Here is a 19009-nt window from a genome sequence, read left to right on the forward strand (position 1 = left end):
AACAATAACGTGGCAAGCCACGCTGGCTGGGTTTTGGCATGCGGCACGGCATCATGGCCTTGACACCAATCAGGTTCCCCATATAGGACGGTCCTTGTAGAGCAGTGCAGCATTGGCCCTTGTGCGTATAAAACCTATGCCATTTACGCTCTGCGTCATCTCAGTTTTTATTAACAATATTTCAAGCAGCGTGCATCACGCGAGTCCGTGCGCCACCGCACGGACACAGTGCACGTCCTACTTGCGGCTGTTGCTAGCCGTGACATTGGGACGCTGTCAGATGTCAGCATTGTGTCTCTACCTTACCGTGAGTACTTTTAACCTCTATTTCTTATGCTGGGAAAGCGCGCGTACAGCTCTGTTACGGCATTGCCAAGCACTCTATCCACAAAGCAGAAAGCCAGCGCTATTGTTACCTTGGTTCCCCGCGCACGAAAGAGACAGTGCTTTCATGCAAAGCACTCCTATTGAAGTTCCTGCCCTACAAACTTTGACGACAACCTTCCCAATCATCCTCGCAGTCCAAAGCCACGCCAAGCTTGTTCACTTGGCTATTATTCTACCCAGCCGCGCCTGACACAAGAGAACCTACGCCTTCTTGAAGATCGCACGCCGCCCACCTTCGTTATGTCACTTGCCAGAAACCTGTCTCCCACACAGAGAGACACTGCCATCGCTAATAAGAGGCAGCTGGCTGGGTACAACATTACTGTGGACAAAGGAATCAAGCTTCCAAGCGCACTTGCGGACTTTGTAAAGACTCTCTAACAAGATTGTGAGCAAGAGCTATCACCTCACGCACAAGCAATCACAGACATGCAAAGGGCTGCATCAGTTAAGAACAAAATCTCCGCTTGGAGGATGATGGAGGAGCACATTCTTTTCTAAGGCGACGGTTATCCTGACGGAACTAAGTATTTGGCTTTGAAGGATGAGGTTAATTTAATAAGAGACTATCTTCCTAAGCCGCCGCGTGTGACTGTACCAGATCTGTGGGGATCCCTTATGCGACCTCAACCAGATAGTTGCATTGGATACATTACAGCTACAGAGGTGACAGCACACACGCCTGCATTTGCCATGCCCTTTACGCGCCTGGAGGATAACATGGCAGATTGGTACGTAGCAAGCCTAACACAGTCTGCTTATCTAACTGCAGCTACAGGTTCAATGTTGTTCACAACGCTAATACATACTTTCCCTTTCTTACTGCTTAGTAGAAAGCTGCTATTTCTGGCGAAAACCAAGTCTATGCCTCCCTTTAAGCTGCCCGCAACGGCGCCCTTATAGTTAACTACATGCACTACTTCTACTCGCTTGCGTATCCTAATCAGCCCCCTATATAGCTTAAGACGTGTCACTTCTTAATAACAACTAAAGGTTATACAATCATATATTAGATATACTAGAGAGAAGTGGTAGAAGACAGCAAGGTGTACACAAGAATGGAGCAGGTAGAGATAGCACGCATGAGCAAACTGGACAACTTGCTAGAGTTACAACTAATGCTGCACAATTATCTTAACTTTGCGTTAGGAGAACGGTTGGCGTCAATCAAGACAGCACTTCCTGCGTTCTGGAAGAACCGCCCTAAGAAAAAGATAAGAAGAACAAAGTCCTTGGCTTTAACGTTAGCGTCTGGGTTAGAGCTGCGGTTGGATGTGCCTATGACACCTTCAAGTAGCGTAGGGGAGAGTGCGAGCGGACCTCCATCGCCCTCAAAGATAACCAAGCGAAAGCTAGTGGATCTGTTACAGTAGAGATAAGACTAAAAGCAGAGAAGACAGACAAAGATCGAAGCAGTAAGTGCAAGTGATGTGACGTGCTCTTTTTATAGAAAACTGCATTAATCCTTATCATATCAGGTATAAGGAGAGGCCTTAACTTCCATTATGGGCATGTGCGGCTTGTTCCCACTTGAGCGAGGCATAGGATTCTTCTCTTTCTCTGATTTGTTTAGCACCCTGGAGAATACAATTAAACACGTTTTTGATATGATTTGTATGGAAGGATTTGAATAGGAGGAGGGCTTACGTTGTGACTTTATATAAGAGGCTTTGTCTGCAGGGAAAGGAGCTGAAATTTAAGTGCAACACAGGTTTGTGGTGCCTTACAATACTGCACTTGATTGCTACGCCCCAGTGTGTGAACCGTACGTGATGTAGTCGCATAAGGCCAATCTCTAGGGGTCTAAAGCGGGCGTCTTAACCTACCTAGTACCTTTGCGCTGTTGTATACTCCACAATGTGTACGCGCGCGTACGCCGGTTATGTAGCAGCAGTTTGTGTGGCTAGTGGACGCTGTTGCTAGTCGTCTATATCTTCTCGCAGTGTCTGTTTAGGCAGTAAACCGCAACAATGCTGGGCTTAGGTCAGCTACTAAGTGGATAGCGTAGCGGCTGTACCACATATCTGGGATTAGCGGTGCTATAGGTGCTAAAAGATAAGAGATTTAGGGTGGTCGTTTAGGTAAGTGTGGGTTTAAATCTACATGCTAAGGACTGAAGTTTTAGGCGTGCTTTATTTTATTAATGCTTTACGATTTTACACCTTGTTCTAAGTTTTAATAACATGTTCCCCTTTGCTAGTTATTTCTTAGACATAAGCAATACACACTGTAGCCACATCCCGCTCCTATTTGATTGAAATGGCAGAGGATTGCTTAAGCATCAGAGCTGCCCTACAGACTATCAGCGAAGCAACTCCTTAGTCGCTTGTACCACACATTTGGGAGCTATGTTAAGCCAATACTGCCATCGCAGAAACACTTGTCTTCATTAGTCAGAACAGTACTTACAACATTGTTAGAGTTAAAAATGAAGCTTTGCGCACCTTTATATCTAAGAATGCTAGTGTTTCTAATCTTAAGACGCAGATGCAGACTGGGGAAGTAGATGCTGTGCAGGAGACCTACAACCTGCTACGAAATCATACGTCTTAGCGCGCCAGATTGGAGCATGCAGTAGTCAGGCTTGCGCAGTACTAGATTTAGGGAAAATTAATGGGGTCTGGTCTCTGTACCGTCGATAATGCAGATAAACACAGGCTGCTAGTTAATTTGCGTAAGGCTGTTATGTTAAGCACTCCATCTATGTTATCCTTGCTTAGAGGCATTAAGAGGAAAAGATCTATTAGCTGCTCTTAGCGTAGCAACTAGAGTGCGTATCTGGTATTTCTATTATCTGTTAGACATTTGAAATGTATTGTAGAAAGCTATTCCATGTGCCGCATTGCAATGGTTAAGTTTTTTGCCTCTCTGTCTCAGCTAGCCCTTTTATAGTTCCAAAGGGTGGTCTACTCTCCTTTACTTGTCTAGGTACCTTACGCTGGAAGCTGTAACTGCATTAAAGCATCTTCCTGCGTATCTAGCTGGTTTGATGAACTATGTTATAGGGTCGTGATGGCGGCATGACTTCATTTGGTTCGCCGCTCTTAGTGCGAAAGAACAGGATGAGCGCATAAGGGGTTAAGCTTGATTAGATAGGCACTGGTCATGCCGCCCTATTATAATGGCATTGAACGTTAACTAATATTAAAGGATCATCAAACAGCAGCTCCTGCAGTTTTTTAGCAAGCATTGTGCTTTACAGTGTGTTGTGCTAAAGCGCTGTATTTTCTGCTCACACAGTAGATAGTAGCATATACTTAAGCGCAGCAGCTAGTGTCCTGCGCGCCCAGCTTCTTTTTAAGAAGTGTAAGCCTCGTCCTACAACTTGTTAGAAGTCCACTTAGAGTACCTGCGGTGATTTCTTGCACCCTGCTTCCTGCTGCCTGGTAAATTCCTCTAACCTACAAGATAAATTCTATGCAGACCAGCAGAACGGGACTGCTATAAAAGGAACTAAAGGTCATTCAGTCGCTGTGACAAAGAATTTGCGATCTTGCAGGAATTCTCCCTCTTGACCGTAACGACCTAGATTAATACATTCACCATGTGCCTTTCTACGCAGGTTCCTACACAAGCCTACTCGATATTAATTGGTTAGACAGAGCACTTAAAGCAATCTTTCATCTATCTTATGTCACAAGAATTCCCTAACAGAGACTTTAAGAACTAGGTAAAGTGCGAGCAGCTGCTTCTACACGTGGAGTTGCTCTATCACATGCAGCTGTGTACTAGGGAACTGTCGATCTTATAGGCAAAGACGCTTACTAACGCCTTGTGGTACCTCTGGATGACGGGAAGATATGACATGGCACAAGACTTCCTAGTTAAGGCGCTTGCAGTCATAGAGCAGTTTTTAAATCCGCTTAACGAGCAAATACTGACTAGTGTTGACATTATGGCAAGTGTTATGTTGTTACAGGGGAGACACAGCCAAGCAGAAGAGCTCTATTAGCGAGCACTAAGAGGGTTTAAAAAGAGATTTAGGTTATATCATCCCTTTACACTAATAAGCATAAGTAACTTAGCATTAGTGCTGCAGCATTAGGGCAAGTACCAGGATGCAGAGAAGCTGAACTGGAAAGCGCTTAAAGGGAGTGAGATTGTGCTAGGAGAATGCTACGTAGACACGCTAGTAAGCGTAAACAACCTGGCTTTAAGCCTACAACATTAGGGGAAATTTAGAGAAGCAGTTAAGCTAAATTTGTAAGCGCTAAAGGGGTTAGAAGAATAGCTAGGTTTGTAACATCCTTCTACCCTTATAAGTATAAGTAATCTAGCCTGTATGTTACAATTTTAGGGCAATCTCTAGGACTCAGAAGAGCTGAACTGGCTGGTTCTTCAGGGAAGGTTAAGGGAGCTTAGGGCTTATTATCCTTCTACGCAGACGACCGTAAGAAACCTAGCATGCGTCTTACAGGCTCAGGATCAAGGTATCCTTGCAAGGTTCTTAGAGCAGTAAGCGCTTAAAGGCGATAAGGGATTGCAAGTGCACCACCAAGATCGCACCACTAACTGGAGTGGAAAATGCAGCCGATTAGTAGGGCTAAAACAGTGCATTAGAGCGAAAGTGGGCTGGTTCTGCTAAAAGATTTGCGATTGGATCTGTACAATAGTAGACACCATTATAACCTTAACATTTTAGTTACTGTCTGCAGCGCCTTGTTTGTGTGTTGATGCTAGAGTGTATGAATGCCGATGTGTATAGAGTGGTCTAGAAAGGTAGCTCTCTAGTCAAATATTGATGACACTTCGAGCTAGGCTTGCAAGAGTTAAGTACTTTGGGGCCCAGATGGACCAAGCGCCGTTGTGTGGCGCTTTGACAGACCCAAAGCAGCGCAGGTTGAACCGGCCCCTGCAGCCAGCGGCATCAGCTACCTACCTGAGCAGCAGTGAGTTCTACACCAACACCCATGGAGTGGATCATCTGATGCCGCGAAGCTGCCAGGGTGAGAGTCATATCTAGCTGACGCGGTCGTAGGCGCGGCTGCTTCGGATGGCGGGAAGAGTGATCAACTTCGCCCTTGCTTAGTTTAGTCTAATGTATTCACTATCCCCTGACTGACCCTAACGCGAAGTGTTGTGTGCCTTGCACGGCGCATAAGAGCATCTGTTAATGCGGGCACCCCCTGCGTACTGCGTTGTGACGCGCAAGCAAGCCACGAGGCTGGCGACAGTCCAACGTTGATCTTGTTCGTGCATGCCCAGGAAGGGAACGTCACCCCGTGCATCCATTTGCACTATAACCTCTACATGGGGCAATTGAATGGTCGAGAATACAATTTTGCCACACCAGGGTCTTTGCCCTTGTAAGTAATCACTGATCCCCTACAATGTACGACAGCCTTCGGCCCCCCCGCTGGCCTGCACTGCTAACGGAGCGTGAGTGGATTGCTGTATCGTATAGGGGATCACGCAATGCAGATTAATGTCACAGTTCTTAACCGCAACAGATTGTTAACACTAAATTACTCTTGTTTGTATCAACTTTGTACAAAACCTACTGTCAACCATAAGAACGGGATGATCACGCCTCGGAGGTGGTGACTTTCCGTAGGTACTTCGGAGACGAAATGAGCTCAGATCGCTTACTGAGACGCGGTAGAAGTTGCCGCGCCTCCTGATACAGTTCTGTCTGCTGTCCCAGCTCCTGGGCAGTCTGAGGAGAAAGTGCCGTTGTTGCACATATAGCTGCCCACCTGCGCTTTAAAGTTGTCTGATACCTGTTCTAATCTAGGGTACTAAGTCTCACCGCTGCCTTCTTTTTTGAACGGCGTGTTACAGTTATCATCGCTGCACAGTTAGAGCATGAAATGCTTACTTGCTACCAGATCAAACCTACCTGTAGAACTGACAACAGAGGCCCAGCTCTATAGCAATGGAATTTACGTTATTTAGCCGATCTGTGGCGACACAGCAATCTGAAGAAGTAATTGGCGCATTGCAGTCTCTCCACGTTGCGTTGGAGCAGAAGTGAAGCTTGGGTCAGCTATTAGCTGTGAGCGCGGTTGCTTGTTGCCCTGCTGTCCTACCTTTTGTGCACAATCTGCTTGCTCCACTTAATTGTTCTGTAATGACAACATTGTGGTTTGCGCGAATGCGTTGCTTAGGAGCGCGCTTGGGATAAACAAGTGTAGATAACGCATGTTGAGATAGCTGAGATCTTGATTTAAGCCTGTGGGTACGGTCAATTAGCCTAAGACTAAAGCCAAACTATATACTTGATACCTAGCCCTGTGGCATGCATTTTATTGCTGGATGCACTTTTGGAATGACTTTGTTCTGCGCAAGTGTATTCCTCACTAGGTGTCGCTTTCTTGACCTTAGCTGCCTAAGCTAATTAAACAAGATCTAAGCACATATATTTTCACCTAGCTTTGGCACTATAAATCACTTAGCTTGACATACACAGCCCTAGAGGTTAAGTAAGGAATGAAAGGGCCTACAACAATGTAATTATGTAGAAGAAGACAAATTCTCTTACATATGCATTAAATTATTGTTTAATAGTATAATTAGCCCTAAACCTACGCTAGCTAGCTTAAGTCATTAGCTTAACTGTCTCTAGTATTAACTTAAGATGCCTGGTTCTACAATAACCTCTTCATAATAATGTTTTGTTAACATAAGTTAAGTAAGTAAGCTGTTTCACTGTCCTAACTGGTATGCCTGAAGGTAAAGCTTTGTTCGGATGGATATGGCTGAATCAAGAACACAAGTCTTTCTGCCGTTAACATCAATCAAAGACATGTCGAAACTAGCTACTTAAGAACAAAAATACCTGCATCTAAGCACTGCGGATTATTAAAATCCTGTGACATAACTCGTTCTGCGGACGTATCAACTCTTCGTTCAATTATAAAAAGTAATTATAACTAAAAAATCTAAACCTAGCCTTGCCGATCCGTACGGAAGCCCGGAAGAATGGTTAATAGAGCCTGTTCTAGACTACAAGAGTCGTTACTTTTAAAAAGACTAGAACCGAGAGCGCAGAGATGTTGTTGTATACTCCATTCATAAACATCTATCTTTTTACCTACAGCGCCTTTGTCTATTGCGTCTTAGAGCAAGCACTCGCACTACACCTCACTCACCATGTCTACTACCGCAATTGACCAAAGTGCCATCTCATACCAGGAGAAATGGCTGAAACAGTCACTTCTTCTCTACAAGGCCTCTCCAGGCATCTCCTACCTTTTCCTTATTGCCACAGCAGTGCATCATATCTTTGACAAAGAAGGAAGTTGCAATGGCTCACGCTGTACCTTTTGGCAGCATCAAGCTGTGACTTCATTCGCACAGAGCGGTATTATGACCTTAGTCTACTGGTAGGATAAGTCTTGCTTAATACCATGAAGTATTGAAGAAAGAGCACTGAATTAGCCTTAGGGTAGTTCTTCTCGCACTGCAGGTTGTCTACCTCTTGTCCCTCTGGTCTACCGAGATGGTATACTATACCGTTGCGGTTAAGCTAAGTGCCCACTACATTGCCTCAAACCTGCTCCTTGTAGCCTTTATGCATCTATGGGTGCGCCAGGACTTTTAGCTATGTGAGATAACACTTGTTCTTAATTTTCTTAATCTGTTATTCGCATACTTCATGAACCTGGTCACACCAATTGCTATCCATATCGGCACTGTTGCTGGGCCCCTTGCTTGGACTTTTGCAGCGCTCTACTGGGTCGGTGCTACAGTTGTGAATTCAACACACCCAGCTGCGTTGGCTGTTGCTAATATTGCAATATGGGGATGGCTAGCATGTGGAACCTTCTTCCTATCAACGTACAAGGATTGCAGTATTAGCTTCGCTCTCTCAACCCTGTTATTTTGTAAGTTAATACTACACTTTCTCCACTATAAAACGCGCAAACTAACTCTATAAGCTACTGGGCTAGAGCAATTTCTTAGTATAATACCGGTGCTTTGATTACAGGGGATCTTTGCTTTTGTAGTAGAAGCAATCCTGTTTGTGCTTTCATTTTCTGTTGGCATTCTAAGGAGTCTGCGCTATAATCAGTTTAAGTACAGCAAGGAAACTACTTCTTTTTAGCACATAGCTTATATAGACACGTAACTTAGTAGATCTATTACACTATACTATGTTTGTAAACTCCTTAGCTTAGTGGTTCTCTAGAAACTAACACACTAGTTTAAGAAATCTAGGCCTAGCTGTGTTAGCTAAAGATGCGAATAACATAGACAGAACTAGCATAAGACTCTTCGTTCTACGTACCGTAAAAGCGGCCACCAAGCTATTATTACTTAAGTTCCACATTTGATATCCTGAATAGTATATTCTTTATCCCCCTTAATAACGCCGCACGCATCGCTCCAGCCAATCTCGAAGGTATCACTGTTTTAATTGTTTAGCTTTGCCTTAGGGGCGCAATTTGCATCTACAGAGTAGTAGCTAGTTTCCATTCTGGGTGCAGTGTTCCAATCACAAGCATTAGAAGCACGTTTGTTTGGACTGTGACGATACTCTTTAGATAGTAGATGCCTGTGAGTTTTGCGCATATGGTAGTAGTACGTAAAATGCTTCCTGCTGTAACAGTGCTTGGCGTGTTCCCCCTGACTTCTAGTCAATTTGGGATTGCTCTGGCTGCTGTGACCGGTCAAGTCTTTATTGTAATCACCAGATCTGTGTTGTCCTCTTCTGGAAACTTTATTAGTAGGAGATGCGAGTGAAACATGATACATGGTTGAACTAGGTGTACTGTTTGAGTGAATGGGCATAGGGTTGTTGCCAATCTGAACCGAAGCGCAGTTCATAAAGGATTCGTGCTCCCGATTTAACCAGACCTAAGAAAAGACAGCTAGGCCGCCTGGTATGTTTAAGGGAACCCTAAACTAGAAGATTTAAAGTGCATCTTTCTAACAGTAGGGGCAGTTCCTATAGTATGAAGCTGCAACTTTCTAAGTCTAACCTTTGTCTACAGAAAAGCCCACTTAACAGCTTCTGCTATAGTAATTTAATCCTAGAGCACTAATTTTATACGTGTAATCAGAAAGCTAGAAATATGCGTCCTAGCCTAGTTCCTATGTTACCTGCAGTCTGCCTTCTTCTGTATCTAAAAGACTAAGATAACTACAACAATTACTAAGAGAGGGCAGTGTTAGCTCGCTGTAAGAGTTACAGCATCTAATAGGAAAATTGAATTTGTTGTCCACCCGTGTTGTTAAGGGATTGGCTTCTAGGCTGCTACCTAGAGGAGGCGGATACCACAACGACATATAGGCCCAAGTTGTAACTGCTAATGTTATTAGGAAGATATGCACAGTGATCATACTGTACTAGAGGTGACACCAACATTTTTTCAAGTCTGGAGAAGGTCTCTTTTAAGTTAGGCGGGCTTACTAGATTTGCACAGATAGACGCTAGCAATTATCCTGCTAAGTACTCATCTAGCAAATTCAGCACCTAGAAAATTTCATACACAATGGGTAGAATTAAGCGTATATCTAAGCGTAATCATAACGTAAAGTGCTAAGTGCTACAATTATGTGTAGTCTAGAAGTGTCTAAGAGCAGCACAATCCTTTCGCATTGTACGCTCTATAACTGCTGATCTGAAGGTTATACATGCTTCTAAATATTAAGATAGAACAGTTTCTGCAAGACTAGAAGCAGTCCGTTTATTAAACCTCCGGCGAAACTAGGACCTCTGGCAAAACTAGGGACATGTAGGTCTGCTACATAGAAAGGGCAGAATTACAGAGGTAGAAAAAAGTGATCCCACAGCCGGACCATGCTCTGAGATGCAAAGACAGCTGCCCTACTAAAGTTAAGCATGATTTTATAGGGAAGCTCGCGAAGATTGCAAGGGTAGTAGCTGACTTAAGATGCAGCGGGAAAGGGGACGGCGCAATTGTACTGTAACAGCAGATATCCACTAGCCGATGTTCTCCTTGTTAAGCAGGCTCTTACTTGCAGGATCTCTGAGTAGTGTTCTGGAGGACTTTAGGTTAGTAGTATTTATTTCTATTATTAACGTTGCGTACTGTATGCAGCTTTTGCCTTATCCTCTCTTAATAAATTGTACTATGCCTGTCGTATTCCTTTGTGTGAAGTAGAGCTCACATCTGTCCACCCTAAATCTCCAGCAATCTTTCGAACGCTGTCTTTGAAGGTTTTCCAATCTGCCAAAAACAGGGCAACTTCAACTGGTCCGGACAAAACGAGCAGATACTCCCTGTAATAAGATTTTGCAGATGTTATAGTAGTTCTATCTGGTTAAACTGAAGTTAAAGAGATAGTTATGGCGTGCTTAAGTATCGCTTAACTTACTAGTGTTTACTGCGCTAGATTTTCTTGCTACAACGTAGAGAAGACTACGGATAAGCTCGGATAAGGAGACAGGATACTTGTTGCAAGATTACAGGGGTCTAGCTGTGCCAGAAATTTAGCATGCTAACTTGACTTCTAGGAACACAATCCGCTCTCCCTTGCAGTTAATAACACCCTTAAGGATCTAAACGCCTTATGCAGTCGAAGCTGCCAGATCTGGAAGTAAAGATTGTTAAGTGTGCATCTATAGACTATTATACAGTAACAGAATCTTAACATCTTACTATGCGGGCATTACAACATGATCTTGTGATAGCAATCGCTACATCTTAGTCCTGCTGTTTCTACAGGTCGGACAAACTACACAAGTCTCACTTAAATCCAAACACAGTCTAGCCTAATAAATAATACAGGTTTAATAATATACATAGCCTAATATATTAGCTAGTGTTATTATAAGTAACGTGAACTTACTATAAACAAGAGCAATGCGCGTAGAATTTTCCTGTTTAAAGCAGATAGCGCACTTAAGATTGTAGAGCTGCAGCAGCCTTTACTACCCTAAGTCTAGATAGTCTGCATGTTAGCAAGGAAGAAATGGCAGAACACTAGGAAACTGTAAACAGAAGCTGTAGATAACCTTTTAATAATTATTTATGTATTGCAGTATTAGTAGGGGTAGACTTATACAATAACAATCCTTTAGTATATACACAAGGCTCGCTTTCCTACTCCCTTCTCTAAGAATGGCTGAGCACACAGCGCAGTGTTCTACCTCAGAAGTGAGGTCAATACAAAGTGTTTTTGGAACCAGAGACATTTAAACATAAAAGAACAATACTGATTAGGTAGGCCTGGATGCAAAATGCAAGCGGATAATCACACACCTACTAACGTCGACCTTGCTTACACCGTTTTATTATCGCTGGCTAGGAAGCAATGGCTATGTCGCTAGTGTAAGTCGTTTTGCTTTATTTAGTAGTAATGCCGCTTTAGTCCGCTTAGATGGCCAACAATGTTGTTGGGATGTTGCTTAGACCCTGCTTATTTAAAGCTGGAGCCTTAGTGAGCCTAATGTTATTAAGTCTTAGTAGAAATGGTACATCAACTCAATCAATTTAATTCCAATAATTAAGACCCTATCTCATTGCTTTCCTATCAAGGCGCTATCTTACAACATCTAGTGAACGGTTCGGAGTACGGAGGTACCCTGTGATTTTTGGGAAGAGATTTGGCATAGAGCTTAGAGCTGTAGATGTGCGTTTAATTAAGGCCAGCCTCGTTTGGACGGCTAGCGTGATGATAATAGTAAACCTTAATAGCTAGGCTACTAGCCTTACTACTACTCCTTAAAGATTTCTGCATTATATGCTTAATTTTGGCACATATCTGTCTTAAGCAAATCTGCGTGTCTAATCCTTAATTGTGTTGCGCGCGCCCGGCGCGGCCAGATCAGCATTTTCCACAGAGCGAGCAACGGCTGCCTTTATGAGCGTGGCTCATCTTAGCAGAGCGATCGCCTTGTAGTTACGTAACGATTTTAGAAAAGACGAAGCTGAAGTTGGTAAGAGTGTTTTACTTCTAGGAACATGTTAGAAACAACTTCCTATAAGCAGCAGAACATAACTTATTTATATCCACAGTAAAGTCAGCAGACAGCAATGCCATTCGGGCCTGTCGAGATAGTTAACAACATGGTCGAGATAATGAGTAACGCTCAGCTGCGTTTACAAGGTGGGGGTAAAACAGAAATGCGTGTAAGCGGGCTAAAATGCACCACTGTGCAGGAAGTGCTGGCTTACTTACGCAGCACTAGATCTTTAGCAGCACACATAAGGAATAGATTGTATTCAAAACGAATAGGAGAAATCGCACGTCTTAAGAACGACTTACCTAAGCAACAAGGGGCAATAAAGGAATTAGCTCTCAATTATTTCCGAAGCAACTACCTATTTTAAGTGTAACGTCCCCACCGGTGTGCTGAGAAGCCTGCCGCAACGAGAAAACCAACTAGTACTTGGACTCTATACAGCCTTAATATTATTGCGCAGTCCTAATTATCTGCTCTAAGCATACTTTATTACTGTTCTACAGATACTTGCGGACATTTGTACATCCTTACAACTAGAAATTACAATTGTCTTGTTGCTGTTGCATTACTCTCTGTAATAAGCGTTCTTTTGCTGTAGAATAGAACAGCCTTACTACAGCACTAGCGTTAAGCTCTTGCTACTTTTAGATCTAAGAGACAAGTTGAGTTTAAGCTAATAGATCTTACTGCAGTTATAGAAAGCTCTTGCTAGGCCTGTAGCTGTTGTTGTATGTAAATGTATGCAAGCTTACTATAAGAGCTAGTACTTCTTAACCTAGGCAGCGGCTATCACTGGCTAGTGCAAGACAGCCCTAAGCATCTTGTATTGTTAGTGCACTGTAACCTAACTTACGTAATAACTTAGTACTAGTAACTAAGAAAGCGTTGCTAAGCCTGTGGCTAGGCAGACCGGCCTATAGCTAATCTGTAGGTTTCTTATTCCTGTACGCTTACTGTGGCTCTAAAAGTTAGACTTAACTAGACACAATCTTTATTGTCTGTTAGGCCGGCGTTCTATAGTAGCTTAAGTGCATTAACACCTTGCTTGTGTTCTAGGAGCAGGCCTTTGTAAATCTCCTTAACTAATTATGTTGTCTCTCTATTAATATCCTATGTTGCCTGAACACAGCATGTGCTGCCTATGCTTCTACTATTCTACTGTCTGCTGTTGCTCCTCTCTCAGCTTTAAAGTCACCTCCATTGTGTTTGAATTGCTGGCATATAAAAGTGTAGACTTAGACCAATCTATAGCAGCTTTATCTCTCCTACTTACCTAAGTCTATTTGTTAAGCAGTTGCTGCGTTAAAGCATACTCCTCTAGGCATGCTTAAGTTAATAGATAATCTAGCCTAAGTAAAGCCTAGTAGCCTATATAGGCCCTTTTGTAGAGCAGTAAGGTGTCTTTGTACTTATTCTGTTAATGCGTAACAAAGGCCAGCCAGTAAACACTTGTCAGCGTGTCTAGGTGCTTCTTGCCTGACACCTCCTCTCTTAGTGCCAGCACTTGTCGATGCGCCTGCTCCGCTGCTCTGTAGCAACCTAGCGTCTGCTCGCACTATCCTACCCTCTCCAGCAGCAATAATCTCCTCTTATCTTTATACACTTTAGGCAGGCCTGCTACATGTATAGCGTGCGTTAGATATACAGTCCACATCTCTCTTGTCTTGTGATCTCTAAACAGCACTACCTCTAGCAGCTGCGCCAACGCCTTACGTGGCCATATATGCCAACGCTCTTGCTCTTTGAGCCAATTGCAAGTGGCTAAGCGGACCAGTTGGTGGACGTTGAACGCTCGCTCGCGGTGCTGAAAACCTGTCGCACCCTGCTGCTGCTGCTGCTGCTGCTGCTGATGCTGGCGTTCGGTGATAAATGCGTATGCGCTCAGCGTTCCAAGCGCCTCTGTCGTTGCGAGCACCGTCCTGCCCGGCCATAGCAGCGACGCAGGCACATCCTCGCCAGTCGTGCAAGCCATCAGCGACAGATACGCCGCAGCCAGCCTATCTCGCGCCCGAATCTGGCTGAATGAGATGTACCACGTCACCGCCACCGGATTCTTGATCTGCCGGTACCTGCCCTGGTCTTCGAAGTCTTGGCTGAGGAGATCAGTAGCCTCCCTCTCGCTGCCCCGGTAGATAGCGATGTAGTCAGAAAGGCGAGCGTTGTTTCCAACAACAAAGGCCGCTGCCTGCACAATGGCAAGAGGAAGGTAGGTGAGAAGCTCAAGGAACTCGTGAACAACCTCAATGTCTTCAAGCAGCTCTTTTCCAGGCAGACGTTGCCTTAATATCTCTTCTGCTTCTTGTTCCTCGAGCTCGCTCAGCGCCACGATATTGCTCTCTGCCAACTTGACTGCTGCTTTCCGCGTCCGGGTGGTGAAAACGATGGAGACGGTCGCGGACCGACCCGTTCCAGCGCTGGCTCCACAAGTACCTGCGGGCCTTTCGGTACTGGAGGTTGTCGCGAAAGGCCAAGAGCAATGGCGAAGGTCTCGGGTCGATCACTGGTAGACAGCGGCGGTGGTCGTACCAGAACACGATACTGATCGCCGAGGTCATCGGACGGGTGACGACTGCAGCGCTGACGGCTGTCTTCATCATTGCACCGTTAGCTATTATGTCGCGTGAGTCGTCAAAGAACGTCCAGCTTGTAGTTGTTTCGGTGTGCATCATCATCTTGTCTTTCCTTGTGTCGCTGTTCTTGAAAGTTTCAAGCTTCGAGATGATGGCGGTGTCTGCTGGGTACGCTGCTGTTCTTTCGGTGTTCGTTTCCAATGTCCCCGCGAGTGCGGGGCGATGATTGGGTCGCCGTGCCGCTGGGAGATGCATTAATCTAGCAGAGTATAGAGCCTAGCGATAGGAATGTGACTGATGTCAGATTATAAATACCATAGCAACGACTTAAGCAAGTCAAAGTCTGCCCATCAAGAAGACATTGTGAAAGATTCAATCGGGCGGCAGCCCACGCGCGCGGCCAAGCGCTACGCCCTCCCTCCCTGCAGCGCCTCCGCGACGCCTCGTAGGGCTCGCGGCACCCGGAGCATAGCACACGGCTGACGGGTGACGCGCGAGCGGCGCAGCACAGCGCAGCGCAGCTCAGCCTGGCACATCACGCTGACCAGGCTAAGGCGGAGAGACTGCAATCAGGCTGAGGCGTCAAACACCCTCCTTCGCGCTCTCGCCTGTGACGGGTGTTGGCACCTTCCACAGCGCTGCTTCTTCTGCCTGCGTTGTACTGCACCAAACACTCACACGACTATGGCCGCCGGCGACAGGCAGCGCGCCTGCGACGACTACCACGTCGCCTGGATCTGCGCCGTTGCCGACCTCGAGCTGCTGCCTGCCCGCCTGATGCTCGACGAGGAGCACCCCACCCCGCCCTACGACACCCACTACGACGAGAACACGTACATCTGCGGCTCGATCAACGGCCATGCGGTCGTCGTCGCAACCTGTCCGCCGGGCGAGACGGGCAACGTCAACGCCGGGCGTCTGACGGGGTCCATGTTCAAGACGTTTCGCAACATCCGCATGGCGGTGCTCGTGGGCATCGGAGGCGGCATCCCCAGTCCTGAGGTGTCTGAAGAGTCACTAGAGAACATCCACCTCGGAGACGTGGTGGTGGGATGGCCCGGTGACGGCAAGCCGGCGTGCGTGTACCACGACCGTGGCAGATCCAAGGTCGACGGGCAGTTTGAGCTAGTCGGCACGATGCAGAACCCGGACTGGAGGCTCACCAACGCGCTTGGCGTGCTCGCGTCCGACCACGAGCTGGGCAGGGCGACGTTCGGGGACCAGCTAGCAAGGCTGCAGCGTCACAAGAAGAAGAGGAAGTTTGCGCACCCTGGCCTCGAGCACGACAAGCTGTTCAGGGCTGCGTACCACCACAACGGCGACTACACCTCAAAGTGCGCGGCGTGCCGCGATCAGAGCGAGCTCGTTGAGCGCCCCCAGCGGACCGAGGAGGACCGGCAGACGCTCGTCTTCCATCGCGGGCGGATCGCTACGGGCAACGCAGTGATCCAGGACGGCGAGCTGCGGGACCAGATCCGGGCGCGATGCGACGGGGCGCTCTGCGTGGAGATGGAGGCAGCGGGCGTCGACGCCAACCGACGGTGTCTGGTGGTCCGCGGCGTCTCCGACTACGCCGACTCGCACAAGAGCGACGTGTGGCGGTCGCACGCTGCGGGCAACGCTGCTGCGTTCACGCGCGAGCTGCTGTGCAGGGTGCAGCCAGGCACAGTGAAGGAGATGGAGGGGTCGACTGAAGGTTAGTGGCGCGTCTGCTTTGCGATAATAGCACGTAGGAGTATGTCAATTAAATACATATGAGTAGGCGGCAGTTTGAGCAGATAACTAACACAGAATAGCGCTGTGGCTTGTTCCTCTGCCAAGGCCGCTCTCTTTCGTCGGGCGAGAGTCGCAGCTCGCTCAGCTTATCAAGAATGTCGCATCAGAAGGCTGTCGCCGACTCGCTGTATACGGTCTTGGTGGCTGTGGCAAGACAGCCCTCGTCCTTGAGACAGCTTATCGGACACGAGAGCAGCACCCTACGCGCGCCGTCTTCTGGGTGCCGGCGGTCAGCCAGGCTAGCTTCGAGCAGGCGTACCGCGAGATAGGGACGCTGCTGCGTATTCCAGGCATCGCAGACGCCAGGGCTGACGTGAAGCAACTAGTCAAGGCGAGGCTGAGCGACGAGGGGTCGGGGCAGTGGCTGATGGTGGTCGACAACGCAGACGACGTCAGTGTTCTCTTTGAGCCGCTTGACAGGGAAAGCAGCGCAGACCGGCTTATTGACTGTCTTCCATACAGCCGCAAGGGCTCCATCGTCTTCACCACCCGGACGGCAAAAGCTGCAGTTGACCTAGCTGAGAGCAGAGTGATCGAGCTGGGTGAGCTGGACGTATCAGAGGCGACGGAGTTGCTAAGGATCCGGCTGTTCCAGAAACACCACTGCCAGCTTGAGGATGAAGAGGCTGTGTACAAGCTTCTTAACATGCTCACCTTCCTAGCTCTTGCCATCGTCCAAGCAGCCGCGTTCATTAACAAGAACAACACTACCCTCTCTGACTACATCTCGCTGTACAGAGCGAGCGAGCAGGCAGCCGCCAAGCTTCTCAGTAAAGAGTTCGGAGATCAGGGCAGATACCTGGAGATTAGAAACCCAGTGACCACGACGTGGATCATTTCGTTCGAGCAGATTCGCAAGCACGACAAGCTAGCTGCGCAGCACCTGTCATTCATAGCCTGCACAGCGAACACTAATATACCAGTGGCGATGCTGCCGGCTTCAGGGTCTGCTGTAGAGCAAATAGAGGCGATCGGGACGCTCAAAGCTTATGCATTCATCACTGAGCGGCAGCAGAGTGGACAAGAAGGACTAAGCAAAGCGCTCGACGTCCATCCACTAGTGCACGTAGCAACTCGCAGCTGGCTCAAAAACCACGGCCAGTGGGACGTCTGGGCGGAAAGAGCACTGAAGCGACTGCTAGAGATTGTGCCCTTTGGAGACTACAATACGCAAGAGGCGTAGACAGCGTATCTGCCTTACGCTAAGCATGTAGCAGGTCTGTCTAACGTGTACAAAAATGTGCGGAGAATGTTACTACTAGACAGGGTAGGGCGGTGCAAGCAGACGCTAGGCTGATATAGAGCAGCGGAGCAGGCGCATTGACAGGTGCTGGAGCGAAGAAAGGAGGTGTCTGGCAAGAAGCACCTGTCAACGCTGGTCAGCATGAACAACCTGGCACATGCACTGAGCGGCCAGGGAAGGTACGCAGAGGCTGAGCAGATGCACTGCAAGACGCTAGCGCTGAACAAGGAGGTGTAGGGCAAGAAGCATCTAGAGATGCTGGTTAGCATGAACAACCTGGCATAGGCACTAAGTAAGCACAGAAGGTACGCAGAGGCCAAGCAGATACATTAAGAAGAGCTGGCACTAAGCCAGGAGGTGTTAGGCAAGAAGCACCTACACACGCTAACGAGCATGTCTAGCCTGGCGCAGGCACTAAGCGGCTAGGGAAAGCACGCAGAGGCCAAGCAGATGCACCGCAAGACGCTGGCGCTGAGAGAGATAGCGCTGGGTAAGAAGCACCCAGACACGCTGACAAGCGTTTACTGGCTGGCCTTTGTTACGCATTAATAGAACAAGTATAAAGACACCTTACTGCTCTACAAAAGGGCCTATATAGGCTACTAGGCTTTACTTAGGCTAGATTATCTGTTAACTTAAGTATGCCTAGAGAAGTATGCTTTAACGCAGCAACTACTTAATAAGCAGACTTAAGTAAATGTAAGAGATAAAGCTGCTGTAGCTTAGTCTAAGTCTACACTCTTAGATGTTAACAATCTAAACGTAGTTAAGGTAACATTAAAGCCTAAACAGAAGTAACAACAGATATTAGAGTAGTAGGCATGTAGAAAGTATAGACTACGTTTAGCTAATATAGAATACTAGCAGAAAGACAATGTAATTAGACAAGGAACTTTACAAAGACCTGTTTCTAGAGCATAAGAAAGGTGCTAATTTACTTAAGCTGCTGTACAATATTAGCCTATAGGGTAATAGAGATTGTGTCTTGTTAAGTCTTAACTTAGTAAGCCACTATGCGCGTATAGGAATAAGGCAGCTCTACCTAGCTACAGACTCTACTACGCTTACTTAGTTACTAGTGCTAAGTTATAGTGTAAGTAAGGTTATAGTGTAATAATAATACAAGACGTACAGGGCTATCTTACACTAGCTAGAATT

General features: G+C 46.6%; 3 protein-coding genes across 3 annotated transcripts, besides 3 other annotated features; 2 read left to right on the plus strand and 1 right to left on the minus strand.

Annotated features, from left to right (window-relative positions):
• Positions 1 to 136: 136 nt before the first annotated feature.
• On the plus strand, positions 137 to 577 carry EKO05_0010024 (uncharacterized protein; the record flags this gene model as incomplete). Its single annotated transcript, XM_059637672.1, has 1 exon — positions 137 to 577. The coding sequence occupies one exon, from the start codon at positions 137 to 139 to the stop codon at positions 575 to 577; it is 441 nt and encodes a 146-aa protein (XP_059493655.1).
• Positions 189 to 230: a mobile genetic element.
• Positions 578 to 13817: 13240 nt separating the features above from the next.
• EKO05_0010025 (uncharacterized protein) lies at positions 13818 to 14934 on the minus strand (the record flags this gene model as incomplete). Its single annotated transcript, XM_059637673.1, has 2 exons — positions 13818 to 14676; positions 14789 to 14934. 2 exons carry the CDS (start codon positions 14932 to 14934, stop codon positions 13818 to 13820), a joined length of 1005 nt encoding a protein of 334 aa, XP_059493656.1.
• Positions 14085 to 14117: a tandem repeat.
• A 389-nt stretch (positions 14935 to 15323) lies between the features above and the next one.
• Positions 15324 to 15359: a tandem repeat.
• Positions 15360 to 15516: 157 nt separating this feature from the next.
• EKO05_0010026 (uncharacterized protein) lies at positions 15517 to 17791 on the plus strand (the record flags this gene model as incomplete). The annotated part of the gene is made up of 2 exons (XM_038942788.1): positions 15517 to 16528; positions 16629 to 17791. 2 exons carry the CDS (start codon positions 15517 to 15519, stop codon positions 17789 to 17791), a joined length of 2175 nt encoding a protein of 724 aa, XP_038794578.1.
• Positions 17792 to 19009: the final 1218 nt, after the last annotated feature.

Source organism: Ascochyta rabiei, chromosome 18, assembly GCF_004011695.2.
Source record: "Ascochyta rabiei chromosome 18, complete sequence".
NCBI classification, from domain to species: domain Eukaryota; kingdom Fungi; phylum Ascomycota; class Dothideomycetes; order Pleosporales; family Didymellaceae; genus Ascochyta; species Ascochyta rabiei.